Genomic DNA, 13,970 nt, shown 5'->3' with positions numbered 1-13,970 from the left:
GTTATACAATAATATAGTACTACACAGTTATTAGAGTATATACTACTACACAGTTATAAAATTATACAGTACTATACAATTTATACAATTACTGCATACAGTACCACACAGTTATAAAATTATACATTAATTAGTACTAGAACATTTTACAATTAAAAAGTATACATAGAAATATGATACAATTAGTATATCAATAAGCAACAGTCCTTCTTCCAGAATTGTGAATTTTAAGCTCCCAGCTGGGTCAAGGATACCATATGATGGAAGGGAAAGAAGGGAGAAGATGGGCTGATGATTACTACTGAAAATAAATAATTACTGCTTTGAAATCTGCTCCTTGGTATTAATTAAACATTAATGATGAGTAAGGATGCCTTTTCCAAAATTGTGAAATGGATAGATCAAGGGTCAGGGGTTCCTTTGGGATTTGGGGCACTATACTGATTATAACTGATTAGTTGAAATGCATTTTGTTGTTTCCCTATTCTGCCTAATATTGGTATTAAGAAATTAAACTAAGTATGCTAAGTGTTTTGTTATGCCCTCCTTCGAAGAATGGAGGGTATATTGCTTTTATTTTCTGCTGTCTGACAGTTGGTCTGTTTGTTCTTACAGGTACTGTATCACTATGTGGTGGCTTGTGGGAGTTTGTTACCATCTTAAGTTTTGTTGCCCTGGCAGGTTTATTGATATTGAAGATAACCTTACGTGTGTTAGTTTTAATATTTTTGTTAAGTTTGTCACCTGGCATTAGTCTGAATGTCCCCTTTGTTATTCTGAAGGCTCAAGGTGTTACACAAGTGATTATTGACTGTGAAAATAACAACTTTCTGTGCACGTCATGTGACTGAGAAATTTTTATTCAACTCATGTGCACGATCAATAACTTAAATCTGTTACATGAATTAAGATTGATTTTTGTTCAAAAATAACTTTGAATGATGAAATTTGAACTATTATTATCAGAAAAATTTAAAAGACTTTCTTACTAAAACTAAAGGTGGAAAACCCGTTTGTAACAATTATTTTAAACAAATTCTAATGAATTTTGTTGGATAAAAAAAGATATATGTTGCTGGTGTTTTGGTAACAATTTATGAAAAAAGTTTGATGAGTTTATGAATCAGATAAGTAAATCATCTACAGTAACCCTAGATCACTTCATTTTCATTACCTCGATCTTTATGAGTAAAACAGAATATTTACAAATTGTTTATTGCTCTATATTATCTTTAGAAGTATAAATATATTCAAGAATGAAATTTTCACAAGCAGACCAGCTGTCTTGGGTAAATATGTGAAAATAAAGTTCTCGTGCATATATAGTGATTTACAGTATATAGTTCATGGAATAAGTATAGATATCAGGCTTCAGAATAATTTCATATGAAAGCAGAACATGGCTTATTAAATAGAAATTGCACCTTAGTTTGGTCCACATGTGAGTCCCTGACTTATGTAACAGTGAAAAAGAAAGGTATAGAAGGCATATAGTGAGGGTTTACAAGATCACAGACATCAGACCTTGACTGACCTGTTCTAGCTAAATGAACACTTCTGTTTTTATTAGCTCACCTGAGCTGAAATCTCAAGTGAGCTTTTCTGATCACATTTTGTCTGTAGTTCATCTGTCCGTATGTAAACTTTTTTTTTTAACATTTTCGACTTCTTCAGATCTACAGGGTAATTTTAACCACTCTTGCCACAAAAATCCTTGGATGAAAGGTATTCAAGTTTGTTAAAATGAAGGGCCACATTCAAAAAGTGATAATTCAGAAATAATAAAAAACCACAGTGTAAGATGAATGTTTTTTGGAGGAATAAAAAGATAAATGATGTGTTTTGGTGACAATTTATTAGAAGGTTTGATCAGTTTATGAATCATATAGAAAATAATCTGTATAGTTCAACAAATAAGTATAGATATCGTGCATTAAATTAAGTACGCATAAAAGAAGAAAATGGCTTAAAAAATAGATATTGTTCCTCATTTTCTCTCTAACTTATCTATCTTACAGCAGTGCATACTGGTATCAGGTAAACCTTTATAAATGATTATAATTTTTTAAACTAATTAAGTCATATTATGCAAGGAATTCTATTTGCACCATTCTCATTTGCGTAGCTGTTTGTATGATGTTGTATGGTACTTGTCTAAGAGATTGTTGGTAGGAGTATAGAGCAGCCTGGAGGTTGCCTGTCACCTGTTGACAGATCCCCAGAATCTGCCACGATATGTCTCTGTATAATGTAGGTATAAGGTGTCCCTGATCATAGTGAACTAGGGTCTGTAGATCATTTAGAGCTGTTTGTACTCTCATTGTATTTACATATCTGTAGCACAAAATCTCTAACATGGTTAGCAATATCATGGGTGGGATATACAATGCAGGGAAACCATTCTTTAGAGAAAACTGTTGTTCTGGTATCAATTCACTGATGTAATGGATTCTATTTAGAAGTCTGATATTCCCTGCTACAGCCTGGTTTATCTTTGTAGACCAGGACTGTCCCCCTACAGCCTCAGTGTACATTTCTGTATCTACATTATACTCATACATCACATAAGGCTGTGCTAACGTGACCTTGGTCATCTCTATAATAGATAAAGCTTCCATGTATCTTAGTGTTTTGTAATAATACACGGCTGTGTACAACATGTCAGAAATACAACCAAACTTGGCTGCTAATTTCAGCATGAAACAAGAGATTTTGTCAGCTCTATACCTAAGTTTGTTTTTGTGTGTATAAGTTTCCGTGTACAATATAAAGGCAGAGTTCTGAAGGACAGAAGCTGTAAGTTTCTGTAGCATTAAGATTTGATACTGTGTCACGATGGGTGAAACTATCATCTCATTTATCGTTTTTAAACTATTCATACATTGTTGTATGTTAAAATTGTTTAATGCATCAAAGTGATGTATTTCACGATTTAGTTCTCTATCAAACTCTATCTCAGAAATCAGAGTTTGTTCCTCTGTACATATGGTGAGTTCTGGGTTATTTAGGACATTTATAATATAAGACCTAATGGAGGAACTGTGTAGCAGGAATGCTAAACCCATCTTATACAACCCATATAGTCTAATAAATAGTTGATGTTGTTTGTCGCCTTGAATTTTACTCAGAAACATGTTGTTGTCTGGAATGAAAAAGTTAGGACAGATGCCCTCATACACCCATTTAAGAATAAGTTTAAAACAGACCCAGAAACCCTTTAGGAGATTTTGTGGACACCAGTGAGGTATTGTATTTTGTTGAATCACCCAGAAGACTGCTGTTTTCATGTGATAGGAACACAGTAATTTATCACCTACTTCATTGTTAATTATTTCTGTTATGAAAAATTTAAGCAAGCCATAAGTTAAGAATTGACAGTGGTTCATTGCATTCATTAGTTTTTGTTCTGCCAGAGAGAAAGAAATTCTCCATTCATGGTCCTCATAATCTCCTAATTTATGCCCAATTGCTACAAAATGACACCCATTCTGTACTATATCATCAACAACATGAGGCTGGGGCCAGGAGTGACATCTTTCTATCCACGAGAAGGCAGATGGAGGCCAAAAGTCGCAAATAAAACAGTGGGCATGATCATATTCTACTTGTCTGTGAAATGATCCACTAACACAGGGTCCATTTGAAACAGACTTTGTTTTTGATAAAGAACATATGTTTTCTCTGTATATAGAACTAGATATATAATGTCTGTTATTCATTTTAACACTTGGTGACAGTAAATATAACAAAGTGTATCCTGGTGGACTATCAGTACAGTCACAGAGGATCAGTGTTTGTCTGTGTGTGTTGTAATATTGAGACTGAGATAATTCCCAGATCACACGGTGATTATTTGGCCAGAACATCACGTCTACATCTGATCCTTCCAGTCTCAATCCTTCTCTTTTACTTCCACTCACCATTACACTGATCTCATCACTTGGTTTTACTTGATTTAACACTTTATCCCAGGTGTCCACCATATCTCTCCTCATGGCCACCACTTGTGATGTCCCCACTTTACGACATAGTCCCACATACACCGACTCTGATATACGTTGTACGGCTGTCTCACTGACAAGGATTAAAAATTATATATTAGTTTTGAAAATCAATAAAGTTATCATCAGAAAAAACACTTATCTATAATTTGGTAAAAAATAATTTTAGGCAATAATAATATCAAGTGAAATCAAAAGCAATCATTATATATAGCATGGTTGTGTATCCCAAAGGGAAAACAGTTCTAGTATCACAACATTTAAAAAAAAATAAAATATATCATTCTTTATTAACATTGGTTGCGATTACAATATGCATTCTTATTTTTTTAATTTTAAGGAAGCTTTAAACACTAGTGAAACATTCCTTTTGGACATCCAAAAAAAACAAAAGATAAAAAAGGTGTACATATTATTAAAGCGTATCATTTTCATCATAGCATTAAAGTACATGCCACCTTTTTTTTTATTGGCTTTCGCAAGTACAAAAAGCAAATATATATATATATATATATATATATATATATATATATATATATATATATATATATATATATATATATATATATATATATATATATATATATATATATATATATATATATATATATATATATATATATATATATATATATATATATATATATATATATATATATATATATATATATATATATATATATATATATATATATATATATATTCGTTCTTACACAACAGTACAGAATTGTAACTTGTAACCGTGAAAGTTACTTCATTTAAAAAAAAAAAAGGGGGGGTGTCAGCAGTAATAAGAAAAAAAGAATTCATGTATTTACAATCAAATAATGCAATCCTTGGAATAACCATTAAATGTTTCATTAAATTTCATCATAAAAATAGATAATTTTTTCAAAATTCATCACAGATTGTTTTGTCAGTGCCTTTCATATTCCATATACTAGTATCTACAACTTTGTTAAGCAAAACTTTTTCTAAAATTCTGTCTATAAATCCCCTTTAGTAGAATATCAATATTTAATTTTGGAATACTTTTATATTTACAAGCAAAAATAATACAATAAAAATAATACAATAAGGATTATCAAGTTTTGTAATTTACACTTATTCTTGTTCTAATATTTACCAAAACGTATAGCTAGTTTGTGAAAACTATAATGATTCTAAAATTTTCCAAAATATTGTATCTATAAGTCTTACCTAGCCTAGGAATTAAGGACCTGTTACCAAAAATTGTTTGTTAATTTCTTTGTTAAATTTAGAATGTTATCTGACCCCGTATCCACAAGCTTTCAATGTCTGTTTTTAGTTCTGCATTAAACAACTTTTACCCATTTTGCATATGAGTGGATGAGTCTTCTAACCCAACTTGATTTATGTGCAGAAATGAATTCTGTGTAACTTTCATTTTCAATCCTCCCTATTTATAGTCCTGAATTATAACATTGTTCTTTATCTTACGTATTTTATATTTCATAAAAAGTGGAACAACTCTGTCGTAGACATTTTTAGAAATTCCGATTTAGGATTTGGTAGTGTAAAAATTAGATGATTTAGTTTAGGTATAATAAGAGTTTTAATTACTGCTAATGTGCCAGTTGGGGTAAGTTTCCTCATGTTCCAACTGCATAGGAGTTTTTTTAAAAATTGATATCGTTTTTTTTTCTAGGAATTTAATTTAAGCATCCCCTCCATATTAACTGAAAATTTTATTCCCAGCAGATCAAAATTGGAATTATCCCAATCAAGTTTCTACCGAGAATGGTGAAAAACTTCCTTTGAAAATATCTTACTTCCAATCCAAACCATTTATGTCTTTAAGAAGTTAATTTTTAACCCTGACAGTTTTGCAAAATTATTTAGTTTCTCGTAGAATATCATCCATAGACGTAGGTGAATCGTCTGAAATAAGAGATGTATCATCAGCATATTGTAAAAGTTTATATTCTTCGCCCTCAATTATTATGCCTTTAATGTCTTTATTATTTTAAATTAGAATTCCGAGTATTTCTGCATATAGCAAAAAGAGGTATGGTGAAACTGAATTGCGTTGTCTACTACCTCTTTGAAGAAAATATATAGTCTAAAATAACACCATTTTGAATTACACATGAATTACACATGTAGAAAGTTTCAATCCATTTCTAATGAAGGATCCAAAGTTGAAAAAGTCCAATGTTTGATATATATATTTTCATGAGATTGTATCAAATTTCAAAGTCTATATGCATTAGTAAACCAGGTATTTGATTTAATTCTGTATAATGCATCAAATCATATATTAATCTAATATTATCCCCCATAAATCTGCCTTTTATAAATCCAATTCGGTCTCTGATATTTAATTTATCTAATTTTGTTTTCATTTGTTCAGAAATACAGCCTGAAGCTATTTAATAAACTACATATAAAAGACTAATGGTCTTTAGTTCACCTGAGCCGAAGGTTCAAGTGAGCTTTTCTGATCACATTTTGTCTGGCGTCCGTCTGTCTGTCCGTCTGTCTGTCTGTAAACTTTTCACATTTTCGACTTCTTCTCAAGAACCGCTGGGCGAATTTCAACCAAACTTGCCACAAAGCATTCTTGGGTGTAGGGGATTCAAGTTTATTCAACTGAAGGGCCACGTTTCAAAGGAAGATAATTGGGAATTAATGAAAATTTGGTGGCATATATTAAAAATCGTCTTCTCAAGAACCACTGTGCCAGAAAGATGAAACTTATGGGGAAACATCTTCAGGTAGTGTAGATTCAAGTTTGTTTAAATCATGACCCCCGGGGGTAGGGTGGGGCCAAAATGGCCGACCAAATTTTACACAGAAATATATAGGAAAATTCTTTAAAAATTTTCTTCTCAAGAAAGACAAATCCATAATTCATTATATTTAAATGGAAGCATCCTTAGGTAGTATAGATTAAAGTTTGTCCAAATCATGACCCTGGGGGGCAGGGCGGGGCCAAAATAGCTGACCAAAGTTTTACACAGAAATATATAGGAAAATTCTTTAAAAAATTTCTTCTCAAGAAAGACAAAGCCATAATTCATCATATTGAAATGGAAGCATCCTTAGGTAGTATAGATTAAAGTTTGTTCAAATCATGGCCCTTGGGGGCAGGGCGGGGCCAAAATGGCTGACCAAAGTTTTAAATAGAAATATATAGGAAAAATTCTTTAAAAATCTTCATATCAAGAATGATGAAGCAATAACTGATCGTATTTATATGGGAGCATCCTCATGTAGTGTAGATTCAATTTTGTTCTAATCATGACCCCCGGGGGTAGGGCGGGGCCAAAATGTCCGACCAAAGTTTTACATAGAAATATTTCTTTAAAAATCTTCTAAAGAATAGCAAAGCCATAATTCATCATATTTAAATGGAAGCATCCTCAGGTAGTGTAGATTCAAGTTTGTTCAAATCGTGACCCCCGGGGCTAGGGCGGGGTCAAAATGGACGACCAAAGATTTGCATAGAAATATCTTGGAAAATTCTTTAAAAATCTTCTTCTCAAGAAAAGCAAAGCCATAATTCATCATATTTAAATGGAAGCATCCTCAGGTAGTGTAGATTCAAGTTTGTTCATATCATGACCCCCGGGGGTAGGGTGGGACCACAATGGCCGACCAAAGTTTTACATAGAAATATCTAGGAAAATTCTTTAAAAATCTTCTTCTCAAGAATAGCACATCCATGATTGGTCATGGGATTACTTTTGGATGTAAACTTTACAATAATAAACCAATTTCTACTTTTTCCTAGCCACAGTGCTCAGGTGAGCAATGTGGCCCATGGGCCTCTTGTTTAAAGATTGTTTTGGTTTTCCTGATTTTGTAATACAAGATATAATTCCAAGTTTATTAGACCCGATAAAATTTGAAAGATCATATGAATTGTTTATTGCTCTTGTAATAAAAGAACCCGTATCTTTCAAGAAAAACAAAACAAAACTCACAAGTAAATCAATCAGGGCCTGTACTTTAATCATTTTCATTTGTTTGAGAAATTTAGTACTTTAGAATTTGTTACTGGTCCTTCAAAGCTGCTTGATTCTTCTATTTAAATTTGGAATATGTTTATAATTTTTCAATTTTTCATGAATATTTTCTGATTCTACATTTTTTCTTTTTTATACATACTTTCATAAAAAGCCTTTGTTTCCTCTAAATAAATCTTTTTGAGTAGAAGCAAATGATCCATCATCTCTTTCTATTTTTGATATTTGCTTACTTAAATAGTTTCTTAATTCTAAACTAAAACAATATTTTGATGGTTTCTGTCCTTCTTCAATCCACATTACCCTTTGAACCTTACTTTTCTTATTTCTTCTATTTCTGTTTATTTTTCTGCAAGTTTATTTATTGGCTGTATTGTTAGATTTTGTTCTAATTCAAATATTTCTTTTTCTATTTGTTTTTCTCTTTCAATTGTTTCCTTCCTTTTGTAAGTGGAATAAGAGATTAACTTTCCTCTTATTTCCATTAATAGAATATCAAGAAAAAATTTATAGTATGAATAATGGCATAGAAAACACTGGTAAAAAATAAATCACAACTTGACTTTTTTGTATCAATTAAATATTGTATATTTCTTTGATACTATGTGCATATATATCCCCAAGAAGATTGCCTTGATTACTATCACTTCATTTGAAATTTCACCATTTAACAGGTTTTTTTTTGGTAAAAAATCCTCCCTATGCCAAAAATGTGTGTCTAACATGTTGGGCATGCGCATTTTTTGTCAATCCTTTTGGACATCGATAAAAAAGGTGTACATATTATTTAAGCGTATCATTTTTAACACAGCTATAGGGTATCATTCTCCTGAAAAAAGTGTCTAAAGACCATGGACTACTAGAAAATAAAAAACAGAATTCACTGTTGTTAACTCGAATCGAATTTGAAAAATTAAGTGAATAATGTATTCTAATGCAACCTTCTTGTAAAATGTATTTTTATCGGATAATACATTGATACAATGACCTTGTCAGCAAATACAATTTTTCATAGAGTCAAATGCTGACTGACGTTTTACCAATTGTTAGTCATTTATTTATACACTGAATTGACGACGGATTTTTTCCGTTATTTCCCGATCAAGACAAGGAGCACACGGCGGGTGTGACCGGTTGGCAGGGGATGCTCACTCATCGATGACACCCCTGATCAAACCTCTATTGTTTCGGAGGTCCGTGTTTGTTCTGCTCCTATTTTGTATTGTTTAATGGACTTTGAGATTGAATACTGTTTGTTATCTCCATATCCTTCATAAATCACAATGCCTAGGTTTAGAATTAGATTAATTAATATTAATAAAACTTTCCAGGGGGAAAATTGTCACAATTTGAGGTCAAAATTTGCTAGGAAGAGTGTTGTGGCCTATAGACCTTTATTTAGTTTTAAAAATGTTTCACAGGCATCAATTATTCAAAGGTTTTCATTGATTTTTCAAAAAAATTAAAGAGACTGTTTAAGATTAAGTGAATTTTATACATAATTTTATTTCTTCATTAAAACTTACATTTGTGAACTTCTACTGGTGTCCATGTTGAAAGGTAAGAAATGAAAAGTTTCGGGTGCTATATTTAGCAAAGAAAAATCCACTTACTTTCATTTTGATTTATATGACCTTTTTGTGTCATTCAAGGTATAAATCATAGCATGGCATTTATTTAGTGCCAAGTTTTAAGAAAAAAAGAACTATTTTCATTTAAATCTCTCAAGCTTAGATCAAGACATAATAGGTCAATTAATTTATGAATTGAAAACAAAAGTATTATTAAGTGAAGTATCTACGGTGTATGGTTGAAGGATAAAGAGATTTTATAACTGTAATTTTACCCAGAGGTGTTATATGTCTTTTTTCCCAGTGGCTCATTTCTTTGTTTATATCATTAATTCTGTTAATAAAATTTATCTCTTCTATACTGTCAAGACTGGCATTAAATGTTATTCCCAGTATTGTAAAGTTCTCATATGTCCACTCTAAACTATATTCATTGCATTAACTGTCATTACAATTATTTTTTGAACCAATCCATTTTGTCTTAGATAGATTAGGCTTTAAACCCGAAAATTAAGCAAACTGGAAAAGAAGATCTAGTGCACTCTTCAAACATTTTCAGACCCATCCAAAAATATAACAGTATTGTCTGCATATTGTAATAAGCAGACTGTTTCTTTACCAATTTTTATAACCTTTATATTTTTATTTTGTCTTATAAGATGGCCCATTATCTCAACACAAAGATTGAAAATATATGGTGAGACAGGTCTCCTTGACGACACCCTCTACCTATGCAAAAGAATCTGGAAAAAAATACCATTCTGCAAAACACATAATGTGGCATTTTTATATAAAACTGAAATCCATCTGATAAAATCACAACCAAAGTTAAAATATTCAAAAGTCTTGTACATGAATCTCCAGGAAATAATGTCAAAAGCTTTCTCAAAATCTATAAGTAACATCATCCCTTGGATTTGTTTTTCTTTTGTGATATGTAGAACATCATAACCTTAGTCATAACTTATAAACAGTTCGTACTAGGACGCCCAAATTTAACATGTTTATTTCTCGTGACAAGACCTTCCTTGGGATGCCAACAATTTTGACCTATTGACCCTGACTTTTTAGTTTGACCTAATTTTGAAGAACTTTAATCTTTGCCATAGCAATTAAACAGTTATTATTGACCTTGACTTTTTAGTTTGACCTAATTTCGAAGAACTTTAATCTTTGCCATAGCAATTAAACAGTTTTTGCTAGGGCTTTTATATTTTGCATGTGTATTTCTTATGACAAGGTCTTCTCTTGCATACCGTTATTCAACTCTTTGACCGTTGAGTTTGACTCTTAAAATACGTTAACCTTGACCATAAACTTTGAATGGTTGGTTATTGGACTTTCATATATACCAGCTATATCCATTGACACATGTCCTTTCTTTGTATAACATTTTTTTTATTCGACTTTGGAGTTTGACTTGCATTTGAGAAACTTCATACTTCGCCATGAGCTGCCATACGGGGCATCAGTATGTAACGACTAATGTCAAGTTCTTTTTATGGTTCTTTCTTTTTAATTAAACATCAAATTCGCAATGAGCACCAAAATATGGCTATGCCACACCCGGTCACTCATACATGAGATATTTTACACTGCATGTGTGGTCTCGTAACACGCATCACTCTCAAACTCTATCTCGAACACGTTCAGTTCATAACAGGGGCGTCAGCATGGTGAGTATAAATAGATAACTTGACGAACAAGTTTAAATCTCAGAGATTTACTCAACAGAATAATAATTTTATAAATTCAAACCACTGCACTGAAAACTAGTTTTAAAAAATAGAAAACAACTAGATTAGTATTCAATTAGAATTTTTATAGAGGTTTAAATAATATGATCTTTAATTAAAATTAAATGCATGGTGCAATGACAGAAACTCTATAAAAAGACTGTCAGTTAATTAAGTGCAGTGTGCAAAATCAACCGTTACTAGTATTTCACAAACACATCTTGAAATCGAAAGATCAAAGATGCTTATGTAGCAAACTGCTGGTAAAATAGTTCTAGTAGGGATATCTGCAGTTTATTCATCCACTGTCTATCTGTCTATCTATCTGTCCATTTGTCTTTTATAATATCCTTTAAAAACGCTCATACGGCCCATGTGCCTCTTGTTTTGTGTGGGTGACAGAGTCTGCGATATTTGTGACTGACATTCCAAACAGAAGATTCTCTCGCAATAAAATATTTTAAACATTTCAAAATATATTGTTTATTTCAATAAATGAGATAAATTATGATTTTGTTCACCAAAAGCTAGATATAAGAATTAAGAAAAGAAAATACAAACAACAAATGATATTATCATTAAAACAAAGTACACTTCCTACTTTGCAAGGCTTTCAGTGTTTGGTTTGAATACAATGATTTTATTTGTTTACGCGGGTATGGTAAGGAAGCATATAAATCATTTCTCGGGAAATTAAGACTTTTTAAAGAAAATTAAGTTTGATAATTTACCCAAACCACTGATAAATGTTAACAATAATTAACTATTGCATAAAGATAAAAAAAAGTGTCTAACGCAAAGACGTGCACCAGCACCACTGCATCACGTGACTTCTATTTATAGCGAAATGTTCCTTAATAATAAAAAAAAAGCTAACAGAACTACAATACCCCGAAGTTTCATAAATTCTTTGAGTAAATAATATAGTCGAAAAACATCTATTTTGCATAAAAAGTGCTGCTAGAATCCCACTGTCCTGTCAGTAAAATAATTATTCCACACATTCGCACGAAACCGATATTTTGAATTTTATACATATGAACCGAAATTTTTCGTACAACCCTGCTTAACTCGGGATTCTAGCAGCACCTTCCAAGTATTTTAGAAGGCGAACTTTCCATATGTACAAATCTTATGTTTTGAAATATCAAGCTTATTGTTGTTCTACTGCATTATTTTTGTCAGGAATGACAGAGGAAAAACCAACCAGGATACTTTATAACTGACTGTATTCAAAAGAGAAAATAATCGATAAAATAAATTAGCATACCTGTTTAATTAACTGAACTCCACATGAATTTCACATAATATTCACGGTATTTGCTTTTAAACTCCATTTTACGTACCTCTGTACATGCCGTTCTCCGCCAAATTCTCTTTACACGACAAGATTAATACCCAAGTTACTTGATGTACACATATGACGTCATTGATGGTATATTTTAATCAAAATGACAGATACAGCAAAACAAAATAAAAACGTTTTATTTTTGTTAATGTTTAGACGTTTCTATTCATTTCCTAGAGTGAAATTACATCTCTAAATACCACTATTACGAAAACTTGTGTTGTAAAATTGACGTCATCTCGCCTACTATGACGTCATAATGTATCACTGACTTAGTCAAGGTAGAATATTCTGTATGCTTCCTCATCACCCCAGTGTATTTCAGGTAAGATGATTCAATGAATTTAAGTACATAATGGACGAAGCCATCACATGTGACTTTGCCTCGATCAAGGCACATAAGGCAGACAAAGTGGGAAACCTCACCTTTAGGTCAGTAGATCACGGCACATAAGGCAGAAAAAGTAGGAAACCTCACCTTTGGGTAAGTAGATCAAGGCACACAAAACCAAAAAAGTAGGAAACCTCAATTTCAGGTTAGTAGATCAAGGCACATAAGGCAAACAAAGTGGAAAATCTCATCTTTAGGTTGGTAGATTAAGGTACACAAGGTAGAAAAAGTAGGAAACTTCACATTTAGGGCAGAGGTTAAAATGTATAAAACAGGAAAATTTAGAGTCGAAATCCCCTGTCTTTTAACTGAATTCTCTTCCTTACAGAGATTTACAACAAGGACAGAGGTAAAGAGGAACCAAAGACAAATGACAAGGCCGCGGAAATGAGAAACAGAATCATAAAGCGGGCAGCGCCGGAGTTCCATGATGGAATATATGGTAGACAAGTGTTGTTTTTATTTCGTGTCAAATACTTTCAAACGAGGTAAATGCTGTTAATATTTCTGGTCAAATAATTTCAGCCAATCTGAAAGTTATTGATATTCAAGGTAAAATAAATTCAACCAATCTGAATGTTGCTTGTTTATGGTCATATAATTTCAGCAAATCTAAATGGTAATATTTCAGGTCAATACTTTCAGCCAATCTAGGTATTGGAATGCCGATGTTGGCCAGTAATTATATCCCACCAGGAATGACCGTCCATCTACAGAGTGAAAACGGAATTATGGGATTGGTTAGTCTCCTAATTATCTTGCATTATGTGTAGTAATTTAGCCTGAGATAATTGTGATTTGATATTAATTTTATGTCCCATTATTATTCTAAAGAAAAATATTTATTGTAATATTAAAGGGTCCGTACCCATTACCCAGTGAGGTTGACCCAGATCTGATCAACGCAGGCAAACAGACTGTCACCAACATC

The 13,970-nt window shown here is 31.9% G+C and overlaps 1 protein-coding gene and 1 pseudogene across 1 annotated transcript; one reads left to right on the top strand and one right to left on the bottom strand.

Moving 5' to 3' along the window:
• Positions 1-13,967, top strand: part of LOC134231162 (succinyl-CoA:3-ketoacid coenzyme A transferase 1, mitochondrial-like) — a 65,076-nt pseudogene extending 51,109 nt beyond the window's left edge.
• LOC134231123 (uncharacterized) lies at positions 2,085-3,994 on the bottom strand. The gene has a single exon (XM_062713048.1). It carries the CDS (start codon positions 3,981-3,983, stop codon positions 2,085-2,087), a length of 1,899 nt encoding a protein of 632 aa, XP_062569032.1. The 5' UTR covers positions 3,984-3,994.
• Positions 13,968-13,970: the final 3 nt, after the last annotated feature.

This window comes from Saccostrea cucullata, unplaced genomic scaffold (assembly GCF_032062105.1).
Source record: "Saccostrea cucullata isolate Sc308-1 unplaced genomic scaffold, CSIRO_AGI_Scuc_v1 ctg3825, whole genome shotgun sequence".
In the NCBI taxonomy this organism is placed as follows: Eukaryota; Metazoa; Mollusca; class Bivalvia; order Ostreida; family Ostreidae; genus Saccostrea; species Saccostrea cuccullata.
Note: the sequence above shows the minus strand (reverse complement) of the source record. Positions and strands in the feature narration are given on the sequence as shown.